The sequence below is a fragment of the Dysidea avara genome, chromosome 3 (genome assembly GCF_963678975.1).
Source record: "Dysidea avara chromosome 3, odDysAvar1.4, whole genome shotgun sequence".
Classification (NCBI taxonomy): Eukaryota; Metazoa; Porifera; class Demospongiae; order Dictyoceratida; family Dysideidae; genus Dysidea; species Dysidea avara.
In genome coordinates this window covers 48,708,578-48,732,474 of record NC_089274.1, presented here as the reverse complement: position 1 = coordinate 48,732,474, position 23,897 = coordinate 48,708,578, and the positions used below count along the sequence as shown (strand labels likewise).

At 39.2% G+C, this 23,897-nt stretch overlaps 2 protein-coding genes across 5 annotated transcripts; one reads left to right on the top strand and one right to left on the bottom strand.

Annotated features, from left to right (window-relative positions):
* Positions 1-432: 432 nt before the first annotated feature.
* LOC136251430 (ankyrin repeat domain-containing protein 40-like) lies at positions 433-2,240 on the bottom strand. The gene is made up of 3 exons (XM_066043884.1): positions 2,059-2,240; positions 1,851-2,005; positions 433-956 (listed from the first exon to the last, which is right to left on the bottom strand). Exons 1-3 carry the CDS (start codon positions 2,163-2,165, stop codon positions 526-528), a joined length of 693 nt encoding a protein of 230 aa, XP_065899956.1. The 5' UTR covers positions 2,166-2,240; the 3' UTR covers positions 433-525.
* LOC136251425 (von Willebrand factor A domain-containing protein 3A-like) lies at positions 2,202-23,855 on the top strand. 4 transcript variants are annotated; one of them, XM_066043875.1, is made up of 29 exons: positions 2,202-2,346; positions 2,396-2,719; positions 4,322-4,419; positions 4,486-4,622; positions 4,670-4,725; positions 5,173-5,251; positions 5,302-5,434; positions 5,668-5,771; positions 6,083-6,160; positions 6,211-6,305; positions 6,530-6,649; positions 6,700-6,774; positions 16,242-16,354; positions 16,412-16,452; positions 18,569-18,758; positions 18,808-18,878; positions 18,991-19,038; positions 19,082-19,183; positions 19,231-19,339; positions 19,386-19,492; positions 19,538-19,648; positions 20,987-21,095; positions 21,142-21,286; positions 21,337-21,475; positions 21,527-21,583; positions 21,631-21,719; positions 23,433-23,480; positions 23,528-23,555; positions 23,604-23,855. In XM_066043875.1, the coding sequence occupies exons 1-29, from the start codon at positions 2,240-2,242 to the stop codon at positions 23,679-23,681; spliced, it is 2,991 nt and encodes a 996-aa protein (XP_065899947.1). In that variant the 5' UTR covers positions 2,202-2,239; the 3' UTR covers positions 23,682-23,855. The 4 variants fall into 4 exon arrangements, with proteins under 4 accessions (XP_065899947.1, XP_065899946.1, XP_065899948.1 ...); XM_066043874.1 differs by having other exon boundaries at positions 4,322-4,622; XM_066043876.1 differs by lacking the exons at positions 2,202-2,346; positions 2,396-2,719 and adding an exon at positions 2,780-2,974 and having other exon boundaries at positions 4,322-4,622.
* Positions 23,856-23,897: the final 42 nt, after the last annotated feature.

Below are 23,897 nucleotides of genomic sequence, written 5' to 3'. Positions count from 1 at the left end.
GATACTCCTATAATATTATTACAATGACTATCATTAAGATACTGTATAATTAGATACATCAGTAAATGGTGAAGGCATTTCATATATGTTCTTGATTACATATATGTTTTAATGAAGACATATTGTATGTAGCTTATGATTCCACAGACTGTTCTATTAGTTAGGTGCATGACTGCTCTATTAGAGTATATCGATCTCATGCACTCACTGACTCATGCAGTATTTTCCATTCTTGCATAACCTTTAGCACAAATCCCAGTAAATCAAGGCAAAGTAAGTTGACTGATGATTACAACAGTTTCTTTACTTTGTGAGGGGGGGGGGGGGCAGTTGCCCACCCCTCCTATTTCCTGCCCCTGGGACTCAGACAAGGAAGATATACAATGATTCATTTTCTTTAAGAGTTCTCACTGCTTACTTTGCATTATGAACTCCAGCTCACTATTACCACAAATTATAGACTGTGATACACACTTTAAAAATTCATTCAAGTATTGTTAGCTATTCCATTGTAGTAATGTATTGTTACATATTCAATACTAATTCAATTTCTTGATATGGTACAAATCTCATCACTTCTTTATCACTCCTCACAGCAACATTGGGTAGCTTGCGAACTTTGTTCACACTATCCATGTTGACATATAACTCTTGACAACATGACAGAACAAGGTTAGCAAAAGTGGGTGGGGCTACCTCCACCTCCACAAAGTCATCATCACCACAACCAGCCACTCTACACTTCACCATCAACACATCTGGTGATCTCCTCTTGTTAGCTAGTTCATCCTCACCAGTTATCTTCCTCTTGTGTCCTGAGGTGTATGATAACTCATGATGTGTTAGTAGTTCTCTGTTTAGTAATTCCTCTCTCTGTTGGCTGTAGGGGAATTCCCTGTGCTCAAGGTAATGTGGTACAATGGGTAGGGGGTCATGAGGCTGGAGAACTTCACTACCTATTGTGAAAATAACACAAACTAGTTTCTCATTCCTGCCCTCATCACTGTTTTCCATTGTATTATGGGCAAGACAGCAACATTTTAAACTAGGCCTATTATATTATACTGTAAACTATGTACGTTCTATCTGAAAACTACATCTTACATACTTAGAATGGAAAAGACATAACAGGCAAATCTCAGTGGGTTAATTTCCATTTTGAATTTTGGCTTATACAGCTGGGCTCATTCTAGGTTGGGGGCTGTTACTTGCTAAGCATTTTGGTACTCAAATAGTAAAATTAGTACTCGTTAAGATCACATGATCCAGTTCACATGATGTATTACACAATGAAGGCTGTAGAGTACATTTCTTAGATACTAACATTAGTACTTTAATACAGTGTGTATATCATTGTTGTTACTTGAAAAAGCTGTAAACTGCTTAAAGTCCGGTATAAAACATGTCACATATGGAAGTATTAGTGAGTACTCAATTGTAAACTCTAGAAAGTACTCGAATACTATAAATTCATGATCATTTCAGTCCCAATTGTTACTTATCCAAATTTACATCAATAGCAACAGAGTAAAGAGTATGTGACATAACATGGTCCATAACCATCAGTCAGGGGTCTGGTGACAAGCTAAGCCACAACACATAACCTTACAACATTTTGTGACATTGCATAAATTCCATAAATGCGTCATGATCGCTTGATTTCCAACGGAACAGGATGCTACAGTAAAGGAACGATATTAGAAGACTGTTGACCGATAAAGGAGATTGCAAAGGAATGTATTGAATTTTAGTAATGTGAAAGTAATGTAAATGACTGATGTTAGTGTTCTCTAATCTTCACATCACTGCCAACTGATATTGCATATTACCAGTCCGGGGGTGAGACTTACCATCTGGAGCTAACATTTTCACCACCTCATCATTACATGCCACATCAACTGGCCTCTCTCCTTTATGAGTTAGTAACGTGACGTCACCACCATGATGTAATAGAAGCTCTATGATCACGAGATGTCCTCTACGACATGCCCAATGAAGTGCAGTCCTGTAGATAGATGATTATCCGTAAAACACCTCCGGATATTTTTAGTTGCTCACCAGCCGTTTAGCTTGTTGGCGGAATTGACGTTAACACCAGTTTGGATTAACCTAGTAACCGCCACGAAGTCTCCCACACAAGCTGCTTCACGTAGCGATTCTTCCATACACGCCAAACTGAACTGCTCACAGTCCGATACATGTAAACTAAACTATTGTGGGATTTAGTTTAGTAATTGTCATGGCAACATCCCCTGGAGCTGCTGGTGACGAATGGCTGGCGGCACATTCACTACACACCCTGGAGCTAGCATTGGAGGACGTACTGAAGCGAGCCAAGATTACCAGGTAAGGCGTCTTCTCCAGATAACACCGCTCATTCCATGTTGTCTTGTAGAGACAGTAAAGTGACGTACAGTCGAGATGTCCTAGAAGACAACGAGGCGAAATTAAAAGATTTACGAACAGTTTACAGTGACCGTATCCAGTGGTTAACTAGCGGCAGTAGAAGATGGTTTGGACACGTGAGAGGCGATAATGTAGTGTTACTGGTGGACAACTCTGACGCTGCTTGTGATTTGGGTAGAGTCGAGGAGTATAGCGAGGCGCTGAGGTGTCTGGTAGAGGAACAACTTAGTTACAAGTCACTACTTCATGTTCTACACTATGGAACTGACTTGTACAAGTTTCAACCTGTAGACTTCCCCACCAACAGAGACCAGTGAGCATCTGTCATTGTTTATCATGCACCCCCAGTATGAGGTTAATATGTGTACCAATAGTTTGGTGAATGGAAGTGTTTCATCTCCAGACAATATGCTTGTTTGATGTACAGTAGGAGCTAGAGCTTATTGCTAACAGTATAAGCACTTGCACTGAAAATTGTTCTGGCTAAGGTGCTGTTCAGTCAAACCTGATGCTCAGTGGGAGCATAGATTTTTATAAACCTCAGGTACCTGGGGTTTATAAATCTATGGTGAGAGACATAATTTTCCTGACGTTGGATTGTACAATATTTTGAATTTTGTAGTAAATTCAGTAAATTACAGTTATTTATAAGAAAGAATACACAATATTGTTTACTTAAGCGTCAGGCCTTCTTGCCTCACAAGTGAAAATCTGTGATGAGCTGGCTTCGTTGTCTGCATTCTGCCATCATGTACATCAGGGGTTCCTCCAGTCATTCCCATTCCAGCTTTGCACTTAGGGAGGGATGCCTTGGAGCTGTCTAAGCCCCTTTTCATTCCTCTCTTCTATCCTTTTCTTGTTTTAGTTCTGTAGGTGTATGTACAGGAAAAACCTTTTAAAATAGAACATCTTTGCATAGTGTTACAGTGTGGTGAATGGGTATGCCATTAGGGCCAGTTTTTCTATTCTAAAATCATTATTTAAAATTGGTAGGGGCTATTTGTCTGGTTCCAGATGTTATTTTTAAAAGTTAGACAAAAAAAGTTGCCAAAATAGTACAATAATTCCAGGACTTGAACAGTGGATCACTGGTTTGTGAGGTCAGTGTGGTACCAACTGCTAGCTGTCTACCTCCCCTGTTATAAGTAAGTAAGATTTGCCTGTTAAGCACCATGATATCTTCCAAGATAAGTTTGAGGTGAGCTAGGATTAGCCTGACGAAGTGCTCTCCAGCCTTAGTTGGCTTACCAAATACTTACCTTCATATAACAAGTGTGCTTGATGATACTTGAGTTATGATGGTTGACTGCTGGATACATAGCCAGCTTCCAAGTAGCCACCTTCCAGAAGCGGACGAGTATCCACTATGATTTAAATTTGCACGTATTACAGCTATTTTCTGTTATTTAAAGCTTTAATTGCTCAAAGAAAGTATGTTCTATGTTGTTTTTAGTGCTATTACTCTCTGTTGGATTGCAGAGGTTTAAAGCAATGTATTTCCAATGGAGTAAGTGGTGTCACATTACAGAGGTTGTTTTCTATACAAAGTGTCGGTGAATGACAACTTGGTTGGATAGAGGGGATTCTCCAAATTCGCTGACCCATCTTAATTATTGTTTGTACTGGTAGCAGTAAGGGCCTGTGTGGTAAAGGGTATGGATAGCAAGACTTGTACCCTTAACCAGAATAGTCTTCCTACCATCATGAGTGAATCACGCCTCCTTTGGGTAGTGTAATGATAAAGTGGACAATAAGCATGTATCTGTATAGAATGTGAAATTACACATTTGTAAATGTTTCAAGAAATGTCGGATAATTAATTCTCACCCACTTCCCTTTTCTGAAGGATGAAATGTTGTGTTCCACTCTGTTATGGTTGTGTACACAGGGATGAGGTGTTACTACTATTTTACAGTTTACGGTCCGAGGTGATGGAGTCATCGATGGTACAGCCTATGGCTGGTGGTTGTTGTAATCTTCTGGCTGCCTTGAGGTACAGTCTGATGATGGGGGGTAAGGCTGATGTGGTGGGTGTGGTCCTGTGTGGATCACCTGATCAGGATCATGACATCATCATAGATCATGTGACCCAGAGACTAGTAGGCTGCACGTGTCCAATGCTACATCTTGTTGCATTTGATTGTGAAGAAAATGACATGATGTTGTTGAAGAGATTATCAGAGGAGATTAGTAACTCTTCCTTCCATCATTATCAGGTGACTGGCTCTTATTATCAAGGGTGTGACTTATTCTCCAGTTACAGTCAGGTAGTGTGATATATGATAATGACTTGTCAGCAGTCAAGATGGAACTGTCTAAGTGAGCTATGTATTGTGAGTAGTAAATTTTAAACATTTCAAAGTAGTCCTTTTTGAAAATATATTTCCAAGATATGATGTTTTCTACAACTAAAATTCATAATTTTTGACCTAAAGTGGTCATCCAGAAAACTTTTAAAGTATATTTCAAATGCTTCATTTTGTACTTGAAGTGCTCACTCTTCTGAATTGTATTTGAGCTACTTTGTAAGTGTTTGTGAAAGTAGTGATTTAAACGTTTGGGCACAGCTTGTCCCTTGTCTGAATACAAAAAGGTTTGGAGGAATAGTAATTGCCAGTAATGACATGTCCGAGGTATATGAATATTTCACGTAAAAATATTTTTTACCACACGATGTAGTGTAGACCTGCTGTATAGGAAATCAGCAAAAATTTTGTCCCTAAAAGTGTCCAGCTATTTAGTAGTCTGGTTATAATATTGTTGTAGGTGTGAAAATATTTTGTTTCAAGTACAACGGGCTAAGACTGGCTTGATGAATGCTCCTCTGATTGAAATTTTGAAGGAGGTATGTCCACTACACAGGGGGTGGTGTGTAATGTGTTTTGTTGTGTGTAGTTGTCTTTAGAAACTGATTGGACCAATCAGACTGATGAATGTCTTTCCTTGGACATTGCCATAGCAACAGGAAGATCATGTGATCCAGACATTTGCACATCACATGAGTGGCTGGAGACTAATGGAATTAATGGTGACACCTCTTATTAAAGGACTCTCTAAATATAGGACACTACACTTCCATATAAGGAATAAAATCTACTCTATTCCAACTGAATTAGTTTAACAAAGGACACCGTCTAAGGGTGGAAGTTTGCTGAAGATGTGTTGGGGCTGGGCAAAATATTTGGTGTACCGAGTCCAATGTTTGGAGAGTCCTTTTTGCAGTTCTGGTCTTACAGTAGTACCAATGGTTACATACATTAGGTGCTGGTCTCAACTTGTATCAACTACTGTCACCAGATGCGATCATCCCTCATACCAGTTATGTGCCCGTCCTACACAAAACTGTGACATCGCTAGTGAACAATGTGAGCTCATCTGATGTCATATTAGCAGTGGCTGGTTATGATCACTTTGTACATGAAGTACACCTTAGTGATTTGGTGACCTTATTACACAGTGACTGTATCACAAGTGGCTAGGTCACAAAAATTATACAGTTTTACAAGTTCTTGGTTGGCTGGTTTAGAGTGTTGACCATACTAAACAGGTGGCTACATTACACAGGCCACCTTGTGGCTTAGTCTCAGTATCCTCTTGTTAAATCTCTAATAGAACACTCACCTGTACATCAGTCCCCTAATACTCTAATATGACACTCATTCTTCCCGGGCTGCAGGCTAGTATCATGTTCCCATTTCCTGATGGAAGGATGAGGAAACTTCACGTGGACTTTCCACTGTTGTGTTACTACCAGGTGTAGTGTGCATTAGTTAGGGAAGGAGTGACTATCCTTCCTCCCTACAGACCAGGATGGACCAGTTTATGGTTGACATGGAAAGGAGAATTGACTACATTACTACAGGAAGTAGAAGAATGTTTGGATTATTGGCTGAAAAGAGGTAAAACAAAGTTACTACGTCATAGTGCTAATAACTACACCTACATTCTCTAACACATAGTGGTACACTGATAATACCCACACCAGAGGAATGCTTTATTATCCATCTTGTGATATCAACAAAATGTTGTTATGACCCTTGATTAACTTCTCTCTTGTTACACTACTAAAATACTCTAATAGAACACACACTTAGGATATTGATAATTCCAACATGCTCTATAGGGTGCTGATAATGGTGGACACATCAGCTCCTATCGCTAGTCATATTACCAAATTACAACAAGACCTGAAGGTGTTGATACAGGACCAACTGCCTTTAGTAAATTACTTTAATATGGCAAGGTCTGCTGTTCGTGTGTCTGTGTGTCAATACTATTAGTGTGTTGGTATAGCTTCAACAGTAATTGTGACTTGTGGAAGAATTGTCTTGTTGAACCAACTCCTACCAACTTGAGTGAGGCTTGGATGTGAGTTATTATGTTTGTTCAGTTATTAGCCACTTGACTTGTATTATGTGGTCTTGTTTCAGTGTGGCTTGAGTGTAACATATATGTAGGGATAGGTGATACTGAAAAAATGTGTTACGATATGTGGCCTGCTGAACGAAAACTCAACTTATTTGCGTAGTTGTGTTTTTGAGATAAATGCCATTGAAATACATTGGGTAAAAAACATGTGTTACATAAATAATTTTACGTGTTTTAATTGCTTCAGTAACAGTGAAGAAAGATTCCAATTGAAATATCTAATACTAGACTGGTACATACCCTAAGGTGCAGGACTGATTACAATGTCATGCACTTTACACTAAGTTATAGCTATCTTGTGACTAAAATTCCTACATAGCATTGGAAAGTCAAGTACATCACTTGTCTGTACTTCAACCATATAGATTGTGTAATTGTGTTTCAAGGCACACATTTAGAAAAGAATGTTACACAAATAATGTTCAGAATTAAACTGTAGTAAATTGGGTATACCTATAGTGTTTACCATACAGGTACAAATGGCGCTAGTAGTACCTGTCCTATTATGCACGCTGTGTATGTAACATCATTTGATGACATTTAAAATATTGGCAACAAAAGACATGAATTTGTACATACCATTGTAGCATTTGTACCTGCTTCACAGTGCAGCACTTGCCGTACTGTGTATGTTACGTGCTAAATGTGCAGAGCCATCTCCACGTTAATATCAGTGCCATTCATGTAACTATGCATACTCGCTTTTAAAGAATATGAGCTGTGTGTAGTTAGCTAAGCCTTGTACTATCCCACATGTTTACCACAAGCTGCAAACTATAAATGCAGAACTGTCATACAAGTAATGGTACCATTTCAGAGTCTACATGACATTTGACTTCCTGACTATGTATTTGTAGCATGTAACATCAGTATACACTGCCCTATAGCACTGGTACGGTGCAGGAGTTTCACATGTTATGCATTCAAGTAAGGTGATAGATTGTTGTGACTGATACCTGTGCATTTCTTACATGCCATTAGTTACACTATTAATTTCTGTATACATAACGATATCTTATTGTTATTAAAGTTTTACAGTGACCAGCACTGAAGGTCTACAGCAACATGTGCTGCAGCCTTAGGATTACCTAACCTAATTTCAAGGACTTAGACTTTATGACTTTACTTGGTGACTTGACTTAATGACTGATAAGGTGGAGTTAGTATGCAAGCGTGATAATGTAGTCTAATTCATGCACCTGCCATATTGGTGTCCTTTGTAGAAGGGTTTGAGTGATACTTAGTATGCAGACGAATTCCACAAAAAGTGTAATCTCACTAGAGAACAGCTAAAGGCTAAATACCCAATTGACTTACGCTCAGCTTGTTTTAAGAGGTGAATGGCTGAATACATGTAAACTAACTGACACATATGATGTAAGTGATGTACCACCACTGGGATATCTAAATGACTCTGAAATGTCAGAGATGTTTGAGAATCTTATAGTAGCCCCTTCCATTTACGTTCATTAAGGGCAGGTGAGCAAAGTTCCAGGTGTGATGATGACTTAAAATGTTACGCATGTGATCAATCGTGCCATGTTTTTCCATATGCAGTACTGTATTAAGTGTTGATAAACTACTCTACAAATGACAATCAGCACTGTACAACAAAAAGTTTATTATCGTCACTCACTGCAACAGTATAACTTGGTGGGAAAATCCCAATGCCAATGTAGGAATTTTTCCACCAAGCTATGCTATGATACCATCCAAGCTATGCTATGATACCATCCCATCATTCATAATGTATTTCAGTACTTTTATCACTTGGATTCCTACTTCATTTTTATGCTAGTTTTTTTTTTATAACATACAGCTATACACTATACACTTGTGACTGTTCTATTAGGATGGCTGCTGTATTAGAGTATCTCAAGTCAGCCTTTCACCTACCAGAGGTGTGTCACTATTTCATATTTTCACTGTACTAGCATAATGAATACATACAATTGGACTAATAATAAGGGTGTGTGGTCATCATGATGAGTAATAGATTGTTATGAGGTGTGGTCTCCATGCTCGATCGTTATTAATCAACTAAAATCTTTAATGGGCACAGTCTTGAATCTATCATAAAGTTACAGGTGTCTACTGTACTGAGTGTAATAAGTGCTTTAAACTAGTTTGTGGCATCTAAATATGCAAAGTGTTGACGGAGAAAATTAATGCCTCACTTCATTGCATGGATAAGACAATGACTAGAAGATGAAAGGAAAGACAAGACACAGAGGGCACACACTCTACAGACACAGTTAGCATTAGTATACACAAACTGTATCAAATATGAGGCCCAGAATAGACACAAATTAGATGATAGTGTAATAATAATTATTGCAAAATACAACAAACATTATCTATGTAATAATATCATGAAGGCTGAATATGTGCAGTAATTGTATTGCAGGAAATTTGATTAGGCAATATTGGCAATTATTGAAATATCAAGACACACGGTAGTGTGTTGTGCGGCCCAAGAAGCTGGCGTGCCACCCGTGATTATATTAACAGGAAGAAAGAAAACGCAATTTTCACACCTATGTAGCTCTGTGATCCCTTATCCGATTGGAACCAAATTTGCTAGAGAGGTGCTGGCCAGCTAGGGGAGTCTACACACCAAATTTGAAGAAAATCGCTCCAGCCATTTCCGAGATACGAGCGAACAAAATTTCGTTTTAATTTCTTCGTTTTTTTCTTCTACTTCATTTCGCACACTTCGCAAAATCCGCCATAAAACACGAATGCGTGCTCGGATCGGGCTGAATTTGGCACACTTAAAGGGCTCATTAAGGCGGATCTCTGTACCAACTTTGGTAGGAATCCGATGAACATTCACGGAGTTATGACCGATTATTTGCGTAAAATAAGGTCGAAGGTCTGTCACGCCTACAGGGTAAACTCCTTTGAGGAATCAGTTGAAAATTGATATGTAGATGGAGCAACCATCGTAGGAGTGCCTTTTTGTGATTTGAAAAGAATCGGGATAAAGACCATGGAGATATGACACAAAACCCAACCTGTGTCACAATTACGCGATCGATTTTTATGAATAAAAAAACTATTAGTTTTCGTGTCTACCAGGCAAACCGCTTAGAGCAACGAGCTGAAAATCAGTATGTAGCTGGAATAATCATCATAGAAAGTCCTTGCAGTAGTACAGAAGAATTGGATTACAAACCACTGAGTTATGATTCGAAAAGCAACTACGTGTAGCAAATGCGAGGTCGAGATACTCTAATAGAACAGTCACCCTAATAAAGCATTCAGCTGCATTTATAATTTACTCAATTATATTACATTGCAAGTTATTCTGTAGGGAATTCAGCTACAAACAAGTCACCCTGTAGTCAGATCAGCCAGAAGAAGGTACCAAATAGAGAGTTCAGCTACAAAGAAACCATCATGTAGAGAGTTCAGCTCAAACAAATTGCCCTGTAGAGAGATCAGCTAGAAGAAGTTACCTTGTAGAGAGTTCAGTTACAAAGAAACAATCATGCAAAGAGTTCAGCTGCAAACAAATCACCCAGTAGAAAGTTCCGCTATGAACAGATCACACTGTAGAGAGTTCAGTTAGAAACAAGTCATCTTGTAGAGATCAGCTAGAAGAAGTCACCTTGTAGAGAGTTCAGCTACAAAGAAACCACCATGTAAGAGAGTTCAGCTGCAAACAAATCACCTGTAGAGAGTTCAGCTAGGAACAAGTCACTCTGTACAGAGATCAGCTAGAAACAAGTCACCCTGTAGAGAATTCAGCTACGACAAATCACCCTGTAGAAAGATCAGCTAGAAGAAGTTACCTTGTAGAGAGTTCAGCTACAAACAAATCACCCTGTAGAGAGTTCAGCTAGAAACAAGTCACCCTGTGGAGAGATCAGCTAGAAACAAGTCACCCTGTAGAGAGTTCAGCTAGAAGGAGTTACATTGTAGATAGTTCAGCTACAAAGAAACTACCTTGTAGAGAGTTCAGCTACAAACAAATCACCCTGTAGAGAGTTCAGCTACAAACAAGTCATCCGGTAGAGAGATCAGCTAGAAGGATAACCTTGTAGAGAGGTCAGCTACAAAGAAATCACCCTGCTTCATCTTTTCTTCTTCCTGTGGTAAAGAAAAAATGATAGGTTAAAAAAAGCCCTAAAGCCGGCCATAGGCCGGCTTTGGGGTATACAAATACAAAAAGAAGTGAAATCTAATCCAAAACAGCCAAGCTGTAAAAAAAGTGCGGCCCTCAGACAGGCTATGGTGAAAAAAGATGTGAAATCCAAGGTGGCAGCCAAGAAATGGCTGTGATGGTAGGTTAATGGTAAAAATTTTAATAATGACAATTCAGGTGAATTTTGTGCCAAGACCAAATGGCACCAAATTCACCTGAATTGTCGTTATTAAAATATTTACATAAAACATGAATGCATACTCGGATAGGGCTGAAATTTGGCACACTTGAAGGGCTCATTAAGGCGGATCTCAGTACCAACTTTGGTAGGAATCCGATGAACATACACGGAGTTATGACCGATTATGTGCGTAAAATAAGGTCGAAGGTCTGTCACGCCTACAGGGTAAACCCCTTGGAGGAATGAGTTGAAAATTGATATGTAGATGGAGTAACCATCGTAGGAGTGCCTTTTGTGGTTTGAAAGGAATTGAGATAAAGACCATGGAGATGTGACGCAAAACCCAACCTGTATCAAAATTACGCGATCGATTTTTATGAATAAAAAAACTATTAATTTTCACATCTACCAGGCAAACCACTTAGAGCAATGAGCTGAAAATCCGTATGTAGCTGGAATAATCATCATAAAAAGTCCTTGCAGTAGTACAGAAGAATCGGATTACAAACCACTGAGTTATGATTCGAAAGGAAACTACGTGTAGCAAATGCGAGATCGAGATAATCTAATAGAACAGTCACCCTAATAGAGCATTCAGCTACATTTATAACTTACTACATTACAGAATTATATTACATTGCAGGATATTCTGTATGGAATTCAGCTACAAACAGTTAATCTGATAGACAATTCAGCTACATGCAAGTCACTCTGTAGAGAGTTCATCTAGAAACAAGTCACCTTGTAGAGAGTTCAGCTACAAAGAAACCATCATGTAGAGAGTTCAGCTGCAAACAAATCACCCTGTAGGGAACTCAGCTACAAACAAACATGCCCTGTAAAAAGATCAGCTAGAAGAAGTTACCTTGTAGAGAGTTCAGCTACAAAGAAACCACCATGTAGAGAGTTCAGCTGCAAACAAATCACCCAGTAGAAAGTTCAGCTATGAACAGATCACCCTGTTGAGAGTTCAGTTAGAAACAAGTCATCCTGTAGAGAGATCAGCTAGAAGTATCACCTTGTAGAAAGTTCAGCTACAAACAAATCACCTGTAGAGAGTTCAGCTACAAACAAATCACCCTGTAGAGAGATCAGCTAGAAGAAGTCACCTTGTAGAGAGTTCAGCTATAAAGAAACCACCATGTAGAGAGTTCAGCTGCAAACAAATCCCTTGCAGAGAGTTCAGCTAGAAACAAGTCACCCGTAGAGAGATCAGCTAGAAACAAGTCACCCTGCAGAGAGTTCAGCTAGAAGAAGTCACATTTTAGAGAGTTCAGTTACAAAGAAACTACCATGTAGAGAGTTCAGCTGCAAACAAATCACCCTGTAGAGAACTCAGCTACAAACAAATCACCCTGTAAAAAGATCAGCTAGAAGAAGTTACCTTGTAGGGAGTTCAGCTATGAACAGATCACCCTGTAGAGAGATCAGCTAGAAACAAGTCACCCTGTAGAGAGTTCACCTAGAAGAAATTACCTTGTAGAGAGTTCAGCTACAAAGAAACCACCATGTAGAGAGTTCAGCTGCAAACAAATCACCCTGTAGAGAGTTCGGCTACAAACAAATCACCCTGTAGAGAGATCAGCTACAAACAAATCACCCTGTAGAGAGATCAGCTAGAAGAAGTCATCTTGTAGAGAGTTCAGCTATAAAGAAACCACCATGTAGAGAGTTCAGCTGCAAACAAATCCCCTGTAGAGAGTTCAGCTGGAAACAAGTCACCCTGTTGAGAGTTCAGTTAGAAGCAAATCACCCTGTAGAGAGATCAGCTAGAAGAATTCACCTTGTAGAGAGTTCAGCTACAAACAAATCACCCTGTAGAGAGTTCAGCTACAAACAAATCACCTGTAGAGAGTTCAGCTACAAACAAATCACCCTGTAGAGAGATCAGCTAGAAGAAGTCACCTTGTAGAGAGTTCAGCTATAAAGAAACCACCATGTAGAGAGTTCAGCTGCAAACAAATCCCTTGCAGAGAGTTCAGCTAGAAACAAGTCACCCGTAGAGAGATCAGCTAGAAACAAGTCACCCTGCAGAGAGTTCAGCTAGAAGAAGTCACATTTTAGAGAGTTCAGTTACAAAGAAACTACCATGTAGAGAGTTCAGCTGCAAACAAATCACCCTGTAGAGAACTCAGCTACAAACAAATCACCCTGTAAAAAGATCAGCTAGAAGAAGTTACCTTGTAGGGAGTTCAGCTATGAACAGATCACCCTGTAGAGAGATCAGCTAGAAACAAGTCACCCTGCAGAGAGTTCAGCTAGAAGAAGTCACATTTTAGAGAGTTCAGCTACAAAGAAACCACCATTTAGAGAGTTCAGCTGCAAACAAATCACCCAGTAGAAAGTTCAGCTATGAACAGATCACCCTGTTGAGAGTTCAGTTAGAAACAAGTCATCCTGTAGAGAGATCAGCTAGAAGTATCACCTTGTAGAAAGTTCAGCTACAAACAAATCACCTGTAGAGAGTTCAGCTACAAACAAATCACCCTGTAGAGAGATCAGCTAGAAGAAGTCACCTTGTAGAGAGTTCAGCTATAAAGAAACCACCATGTAGAGAGTTCAGCTGCAAACAAATCCCTTGCAGAGAGTTCAGCTAGAAACAAGTCACCCGTAGAGAGATCAGCTAGAAACAAGTCACCCTGCAGAGAGTTCAGCTAGAAGAAGTCACATTTTAGAGAGTTCAGTTACAAAGAAACTACCATGTAGAGAGTTCAGCTGCAAACAAATCACCCTGTAGAGAACTCAGCTACAAACAAATCACCCTGTAAAAAGATCAGCTAGAAGAAGTTACCTTGTAGGGAGTTCAGCTATGAACAGATCACCCTGTAGAGAGATCAGCTAGAAACAAGTCACCCTGTAGAGAGTTCACCTAGAAGAAATTACCTTGTAGAGAGTTCAGCTACAAAGAAACCACCATGTAGAGAGTTCAGCTGCAAACAAATCACCCTGTAGAGAGTTCGGCTACAAACAAATCACCCTGTAGAGAGATCAGCTACAAACAAATCACCCTGTAGAGAGATCAGCTAGAAGAAGTCATCTTGTAGAGAGTTCAGCTATAAAGAAACCACCATGTAGAGAGTTCAGCTGCAAACAAATCCCCTGTAGAGAGTTCAGCTGGAAACAAGTCACCCTGTTGAGAGTTCAGTTAGAAGCAAATCACCCTGTAGAGAGATCAGCTAGAAGAATTCACCTTGTAGAGAGTTCAGCTACAAACAAATCACCCTGTAGAGAGTTCAGCTACAAACAAATCACCCTGTAGAGAGTTTAGCTACAAACAAATCACCCTGTAGAGAGATCAGCTAGAAGAAGTCACCTTGTAGAGAGTTCAGCTATAAAGAAACCACCATGTAGAGAGTTCAGCTGCAAACAAATCCCCTGTAGAGAGTTCAGCTAGAAACAAGTCACCCTGTAGAGAGTTCAGCTAGAAGAAGTCACATTGTAGAGAGTTCAGCTACAAAGAAACTACCATGTAGAGAGTTCAGCAGCAAACAAATTGCCCTGTAGAGAATTCAGCTACAAACAAATCACCCTGTAGAAAGATCAGCTAGAAGAAGTTACCTTGTAGGGATTTCAGCTACAAACAAATCACCCTGTAGAGAGTTCAGCTACAAAGAAATCATCATGTAGAGAGTTCAGCTGCAAACAAATCATCCTGTAGAGAGTTCAGCTATGAAAAGATCACCCTGTAGAGAGTTCAGCTAGAAGAAGTCACCTTTTAGAGAGTTCAGCTACAAAGCAACCACCATGTAGAGAGTTCAGCTGCAAACACATCACCCTGTAGAGAATTCAGCTACAAACAAATCGCCCTGTAGAGAGAGACCAGCTAGAAACAAGTCACCCTGTAGAGAGTTCAGCTAGAAGAAGTTACCTTGTAGAGAGAGTTCAGCTGCAAACAAATCACCCTGTAGAGAATTCAACTACAAACAGATAACCCTGCAGAGAGTTCAGCTAGAGTCAAGTCACCCTGTAGAGAGAATCCTGTAAAGAGTTCATCTACGTACAAGCAGATCACCCTGTAGAGAGTTCAGCTACATTTCAAGTCACCCAGTAGAGAGATCAGCTGCAAATTATCCTGTGGGGATTAATTGACATGTAATAAATATATGCTCTCTTTTTATATTATGAACTCTTGATATATGCATTATATATATAATTTGTACATTTACTGATAAAATCAGAATAAGTTAAAGTATTTATAAAATCTGCTTCATCTTTTTCTTTTTCCTGTGGTAAAGAAAAAATATATAGGTTAAAAAGCCCCAAAGCTGGCTTTGGGGTATACAAATACAAAAAGAAGTGAAATCTAATCAAAAACAGCCAAGCTGTAAAAAAAAGGAGTGCAGCCCTCAAAAAGGCTATGGTGAAAAAAGATGTGAAATCCAAGGTGGCGGCCAAGAAATGGCTGTGATGGTAGGTTAATGGTAAAAATTTTAATAACGACAATTCAGGTGAATTTTGTGCCAATTGACCCACATCTTTTTTCACCATAGCCTTTTCAAGGGCCGCACTCCTTTTTTTACAGCTTGGCTGTTTTTGATTAGATTGCCTAATTCTAGTGTTGTCTATATACAAATGGTGAAATACAAGCTAGCATAGTACAGTGGAACCCCTCTTATAGGACACCCCTAAATTCTGGACAACCTCTTGATAGAGGACGTCTATCTAGCTCCCTAATTTACAGTATAAGTAGTTTGTACACCTCTTAACTGAGGACACCCCTTAACTGAGGACACCTCTTAACTGAGGACACCCCTTTACAAAGGAAAAATATAAAATTAATTCCCTAATGGTGTTTGTCTTTTGTGGTTTTACTGTATTGTATTTTCATACTCACAGAATGGTACCAGTTGCTGCAAGTATGTAATCTCACCAGATAATATTTCAATTTCTTTGTATAATAAACTGTCAAATGTCTTGGCACATTTTTGGTGCTGATTCAACAATAGCTATTGCTGATGTCCAATTTCTTCATCAATACTGTATAGTTTGCTATAAGAGTTCTACATTGTTTAGTTGTAGTGATATGTGTGTGTTGGATTGTTAGCTGTGTTACTTAGCTCACTATCCTGTTGCTAGGTGGGTTGCTATGCTGAAGTGTGAGGGTACATGTAATGTGATGTCATCGTTGAAGGGTGTCCTTCAACATCACCTTTACAACAGTGATGAGGATGATGATAACACATTGCTAGGTTAGTGCTGTACCTGTACCATGTCAACATGACGCACACCCACCACACCCCCTTCAGGCATATACCTCATCATGGGCAACCAACCTGACCAAGACATGGTGAGTATAGTGATCATGAATAGTGGTGTACTTGTGAAGTAGCCTGTGTAATCCAGACACTTAATTAAGGTCCCTTTAGTACATAAAAAAGAATACTGTTGGTTGGTCCCGACTCCCAAGATATCCATATCTAATCCAAAACAGCCAAGCTGTAAAAAAGAGTGCAGCCCTCAAAAAGGCTATGGTGAAAAAGATGTGAAATCCAAGGTGGCGGCCAAGAAATGACTGTGATGGTAGGTTAATGGTAAAAATTTTAATAACGACTGAATTTGGTGCCGCTTGGTCTTGGTGCCGCTTGGTCTTGGCACAAAATTCACCTGAATTGTCATTTAAAAATTTTTACCATTAACCTACCATCACAGCCATTTCTTGGCCGCCACCTTGGATTTCACGTATTTTTCACCATAGCCTTTTTGAGGGCCGCACACTTTTTTACAGCTTGGCTGTTTTGGATTAGATTTCACTTCTTTTTGTATTGTATACCCCAAAGCCGGCCTATGGCCGGCCAGCTTTGGGGCTTTTTTAACCTATCTTTTTTTCTTTACCACAGGAAGAAGAAAAATATGAAGTAGATTTTAAATACTTTAACTATTTCTGATGTTATCAGTAAATGTACAAAATTATATATAATATACATTTATTACATGTCAGTTATTCCCTATGGATAACTTGTTTGCAGTTGATCTCTCTACTGGGTGGCTTGAAATGTAACTGAAGTCTCTACAGGGTGATTTGCTTGTAGATGAACTCTCTACAGGATTCTCTCTACAGGATTCTTTCTACAGGATTCTTTCTACAGGATTCTTTCTACAGGGTGATGCTGAACTCTCTGCAGGGTTATGTTTGTAGTTGAACTCTCTACAGGGTGATTTGTTGCCAGCTGAACTCTCTACATGATGGTTTCTTCCTAGCTGAATTCTCTACAAAGTAACTTCTTCTAGCAGATCTCTCTACAGGGCGATTTGTCTGTAGCTGAACTCTCTACATGGTGTAGCTGAACTCTCTACAATGTGACTTCTTGTAGCTGAATTCTCTACAGGGTGATCTTTTCATAGCAGAACTCTCTACAAGGTAACTTCTTCTAGCTGATCTCTCTACAGGGTGATTTGTTTCTAGTTGATCTCTATACAGGTTACTTGTTTCTAGCTGATCTCTTGAATTCTCTTCAGGGTGACTGCTCTATTAGGATGACTGCTCTATTAGAGTATCTCGATCTCTCACTTGCTACACCAAGTTGGGTTTCATGTTATAACTCCGTGGCTTTAAGTATGATTCTTCTACACCATTGAAGAGCCTTTCTAAGATGATTACTCCATCTGTACAGCAATTTTCAAAGCAGTGCTCTAAGTGGTTTTTCTGGTAGGCGTGGCAAGTAGTTGTTGTTTATTAGCTAATCTCGATTGCATAATTGTTACACACTGTTAGTTTTATTGTTGTATCTTCCTGGTTTTTAGCTCAATTTCTTTCAAACCACAAAAGGGTTGAGGTTCAATAGTTAACCTATTCACCCACTGATTTTCAGCTTCTTCCCATAAAGGCATGACAACATATTGGTGTTATTTTTTTGTGAATAATTGCTAATGCCTGTTTATCGTATTCCAGCCAAACTTGGTACTAAGATGCACCTTTATGCCCCCTTCTGTGTGCCAAATTTTAAGGCAATCAGATATGGAGTTCACGTTTTATGGCGGTTTTTATAAGTTTACGAAAAGATGAAGAAAAAGAAAAAAACAAAGAAACTAAGCCAATTTTTGAAGTCACATATTTCGGGAACGCTTGAAGCGATTTTGCTCAAATTTGGTATGTGGAGTACTGAAGTTGGCGGGTGTGTCCACAGCAAAATTCGTCATGTTTCGTAAAGGCAGCACAGAGTTACGGAGGTGCTAAAATCGCATTTTCTTTCTTCCTGTCAATATACTCACGGTGTTGCGCGCCGGCTTCTTGGACTGCATGACACACTACCGTGTGTCTTGATTTTACAGCATCCACAATGTAAATTAGGCAGTGGAGCCTGTGAAATAATATGGACACCTTGGGACCACCCAATAGTGTCCTGATGGTCAAGGTGTCCTGATTGTCAAGGTGTCCTGATTATCACACTGTCACTTCTTCACAGTGTGAACTACATTCTTATGTTGAGCAGTGTATTGGCGGTACACATGTACGGCTTCACATCACATTCTATGGAGATTCTCCTACACCCACACTTGCTTATGGTCGCTATGGAGATGAGGACACAGTTGCAAGATGTCTACAACACTTGTCCACGGCTGGACATGGTCGATATCATCGGTATTGTTTATCAGGTGGGTATGTTGCTGGTGTGGTATCCATGGTGATGTGTGATGTGGTTAGGAACAATGACATCAGATGATGTAGAACTGATCAGAAGTGAGATCAATAAGGGAGTGAACTACCAATATCAGGTGGGTGTGGCTCCCTTCTGCATGTTATAGGTGTAGCGCAAGCTGAGACTTGTCATATATATAATATATATATTATATATATCAATTCAGTTATGGCTTATCTTACATTCAGGTTGATCGTATACTCCAACTCTACTACAATGACTGTATTAACCATGAGGTGAGAATCATGTGATCCCTAGCTACTGTTACTATGTTGTTAGCCCCTCCCACTGGAGTCTGCTGCTGTTGCTGATCAACTTCCTATAAAGTGTACCTCACCAACTCCACCTCCTAGACACAACAACGCCTCATTGGCTAGAATGGTATGTGCATATGAACCCTTTCACTAGTATATCATGTGATCTATTAGAATACGGTGAACAAGAAACTCTCCAGTGACCATGGTGATGACTATAGTAAACAGCCTCCAATTGCCACCACAACCACCAGCTTCTACCTAGACTGGGGACTAAGGAAAGGTGTTACATGTTATTCTAATAATAGCACATCATGATCATGTGATAGGTCACATCACATTGCCTGTTGTCAAGTGTAAGGATCATGTGATCCGGGATAATGATTATGTGATGATTCCAGAAATGGCCATTACCATGGCAATACCTTCACAGCAGGTATACCATGATCATGTGATGTTAATGAATATTAGTTGTCTACAGTGGATATCCAAATATGGTAGGGAAGCCACAAAGGTGCAACTAGACAACTATATGGTGACCAGTAATAACCTAATTACTGGTAGGAAAGTATTTCATCTTGCCAACAAGAAGGTAACTAGTAAGATTTCACTGAAGGTGTTAAATTCCTATCAGTAACATATTCAACAGTATTTATAGTGCAATTCTTTCTCATAAGGTAGATGTGTTCATAGTTCATAAGTTTATAATAATGGAATAGGGGGCCTAAGGGCAGATGCTATATAGCTGTAAGGATATATCGCTAGAATTAATAATGTAAACATTTCAGTCTGATCATGAAGTTGCAGTGTAAAGCTATGTTGGAATGAAGCACTCAACAAAGTTATTATAATTTGTCATTGATCAGTTGGTGTATAGTTTCATAAATATAATAGCTCTTACCAGGATTGGAAACAGAAGTTGCACACGTGATAATTTTATATTGAAACTATGCAGTGGGCGGTAAATCTCTTTGAAGTTATCCATGTTTCGCCTTCTCTACTTACAAGTGTGGCAGATGCTTCGTACAGTACATACAGCAGAACTTTCGTGAAAGTATTGCATTACTAGAGTATAGAAATAGCCAGTGTTTTAATATCGTCGCTCAGAGTTGAAACTGTAGTTGTATCGGGCCATGTCACCCGTAACTAAGTGTAAAGCTGCATTGGAACACCCCTAGATGACTAGTGAAGCTTAAGTTAGGCCATATTCAAGCTATTACAAGCTGTAGAAGTGTTTTATGCATTAGTGTAATTGTATTTGGCAGACTGCCAATTTTCGGTAGGTTTTAAGACAAAACTCACTTTGTGTTTTGGTTTCCTTTTTGGTACATGCGTTGCCCAGACAAAGCAACAAGCCATTTTGAAATTCGGTATGGTGACTCGTAATTCCTTCCACTATGCTATTGATACAACAACACGGCACCGTATTTTCAACTTGCAGCAATGATTCTGGACCCTACCAAACGCCATGCATAGTACAATGAGGTGAAATATTATGTCAGGCAAAACACAGATACCTGTAACCGCAACTTCTGTTTCCAATCCTGGTAACCGTTAGTATATCTATGATAGTTTGGCATAATGGTGAGATGACTGTACAGAGGTCAAGAAGAAAAGGGCTCGGAGTTTCAGTTAATAATGTCCTTAGAAGATCTTGTTCTACCTTTCCATTACCTCAAGTTAAGGTACAATTACACCTGTAGCTTGTACTTGCTACCTAGCACCATCTATGCATTATAATTGTTCACTTTATTATTAATATTGTACATCACTTTGATGCTAGCAGGGGAAATGTTATATTGAGTGTTGTACAAAGCTGATTATTTACAAGTTCTATCTTCTTTATATTATGATGATGATTTACTTTATAAATTGTCTTGACCCCACTTAAGGAGTTTGTGTTCTATTAGGGTAGTTTGTTTCGCTACAGGGTGAACTGCTCAAACTGAATATCAACAAGAAGGGAGCCAGGCAATATGTCACCCAACTCAGGGGTGTGGTGGATGTGTACAGGCGACGGCTGGAGTGGCTGTCCTTAGGTGTGTCACAACTACCCCCTACCCCTTGTGATGGTACACCCTACAGGTTCACGTGCAGTGTTCGGGGTAGTATGTGAGTATCGGGTAGCTATACTGCTGGACTGTTCAGCCTCTATGACTAACCATTGGCCAGAATTAACCAATAATATTGAGCTACTGCTGACAGAACAACTAATCCCCAGAGGCATTTAGTGAGGTGATATTACACCACAAACTAATATTGACTTGTCCTCAATTCTAGCTTCACTATCATATCATTTGCTACATCACTCAAATGTTTCACTGATGGCCTAATCACTGTTGGTAATTCAGCAAGTGTTGTTAATTGGATGCAGGGGATTACCCCATCTGGATGTACCAGTATGCTGGAGGCCATTAAGGTGATTCCCCTAACAGTCACTGTTACCATAATTATGTGAATGAGTATCTAGGTTGCTATGGTAATGCAAAATGTGAAGTCCATCATATTGGTATCCGATGGCAACCAGGTGAAGGAGGGAGGTATGAGGTCATATTACATCACCTGTTGTCATAGAATCACACAAGAGAATATTTCATGGACAAGATCTCATCTCATTACTCCAACCTGCCCATCCATACTGTAGCTTATCATTGTGATGATAGGTGGGTCAACATTAGTTGTATACATTAGCGTTCTATATAATACACTAAACATGTGAGCCATTTCCTACACAGAACTTTTCCTGCTACATTCACAAGTTTACAACCCCTGAGTTATTATTGTATATTGAATGTTTGCGGTTTCTGAGGTCGTCTCTACCAATCTTTACCAATGCTTTAAAAAGGACACTTACTGTAGTGAAATGTCAGTGAAATCAGTTGGGCCCAAAGTGTCCATTAGGGATCTGCAATACATATCGATACAGCAATATATCGACAGCAAATAAGTATCACTATACAATACTGTACTTAGAAAATATTGATATATCGAAGTTTCTAGTAGAAAAGTCAGTGATACTCTATTACTGTTAACAGTGATCTAGATGCTCAAATCGAAAGCCTCTCTATTTACCTGTGCTGTAAAATGGAAAGTTACAAGAAGCCATGCAAGTACACGTGTATAAGTGCTACTGTTATGGCTAAAATATTCTTAGCCGGGTCTTCTAAAAACAGTAGCTGTTACACTTTAAGTATAAAGAACTGTGCACCACTAGCAGTAAACCAATCTGCTATATATACTAGCCATCTTGACAAGTAATCATAATGTAATCTGGACAAGCCTTTGTGGGAGCATGTGTTAAAATGTTTGTGGTAGCTAATTGTCTAAGTGGTGTAATAGAGGCAGGTATCCAGGTAGAGATGTGCTTTTAACAGCAACTCTGTTTTCCATACTAAAAATCTTATCAGAGCACACTAGCTATTTGTCACATCAGTATAATACTGTAATTTATCAGCATTTTCTGAATAAAGATGTTTGTATACACAGTGAATATAGAATCAGACTTAATCAGTGTCGCCCCCCCTCTTTACACTTATTAGACCCTTTTGGTGGTGAATTTGGTGAATTTTGGAGGTGTCTAAGTTACTTAGACCCTTTTCATGTTTACTTAGACCCTTTCATGTTTACTTAGACCCTTTTCATGTTTATTACGCGCACCCGGACTGGTAGCTGGTAGCGTTGGCAACGCATCGCCACCTGAAAATTAATTTTAAAGACTTGTTTCTACTAATGAACGCTACATTTCTCTGTTACAAGTAGCTGTCAACAATGTTAAGGTACTACAACTACATAAAGGGTCTAAATAACTTAGACTTCAGACCACAGGGGTCTAAGTAATTTAGTAACCCTCAGGCCCTGTAGTAGCACCTTCGCTTCGCTCAGGCGCCACGACACAGGGCCATCGGGTTACTAAATTACTTAGACCCCTGTGGTCTGAAGTCTAACTATTACTTAGCTAATATGCCAGTTATAACTAGCCATGACCACTTCATTATAGTATCATGATACAGTGTCATATCGAACAGTTTATTGATGGTGATTTGTGATACACAAAATGCTCTGTATCGCAGAACGCTAGTGTCCATTATAAAGATGTTCTAGTCTAGTGGTAACTAATAGGAAATGTCCATACTTATTGTTGTCAGGTGTATATGGGATATGTCACAAAGTTTTTCCTTGCTGGTATTTTGTACAAAACATATACAGAAAATGTTTCATTCATTTACAGCTTTTCCCATTTACAGTAAAACTGTTGGGGCCATAATTAGGGGTCTTGGATGTTTAAATAACAGGACCTACGTAGGTAGTTGCTATTATACTCTAATAGAGCAGTCACTTGTTCACCACCTCTTTCAACACATGTACTCTTCCTCTAGTGATTGTCATCAGCTACTGATGGAGATTGCTACCACTACTGGTGGAAGGTATAGAGCGAATTGTGTTACGATTTTTCAGTTACCACTTTTCTTAGGTTCCATGACTCCAACAATATTGAAATGGTAAGTAGTAGGAGGTGTGGTTTATGATTAGCCACACCCATTCTATAGAGTGATGATTACCAGTTAATGGCTACAGAATTCAAGTTAGCCAATCAGGATTTGTCTGTCATCTCCAGCTTTGTGTAGTCCCTCCCCTACCAGTGAATAAGTCACACCACCAATGAATAAGCCAAAAAGACTATTATTTGAGCTGCTACAGCTATAAACCTCATCATATGTGTTGTTTTGTAATGGTTAGAAATGTTATGTGTTGTTTTCTATAACCTCGTCACTATAACATCCCTCCATTTCTTACAATAACTGTTATTATTTCACAGTTAAGTCTCATGACTGGGGTCTTGT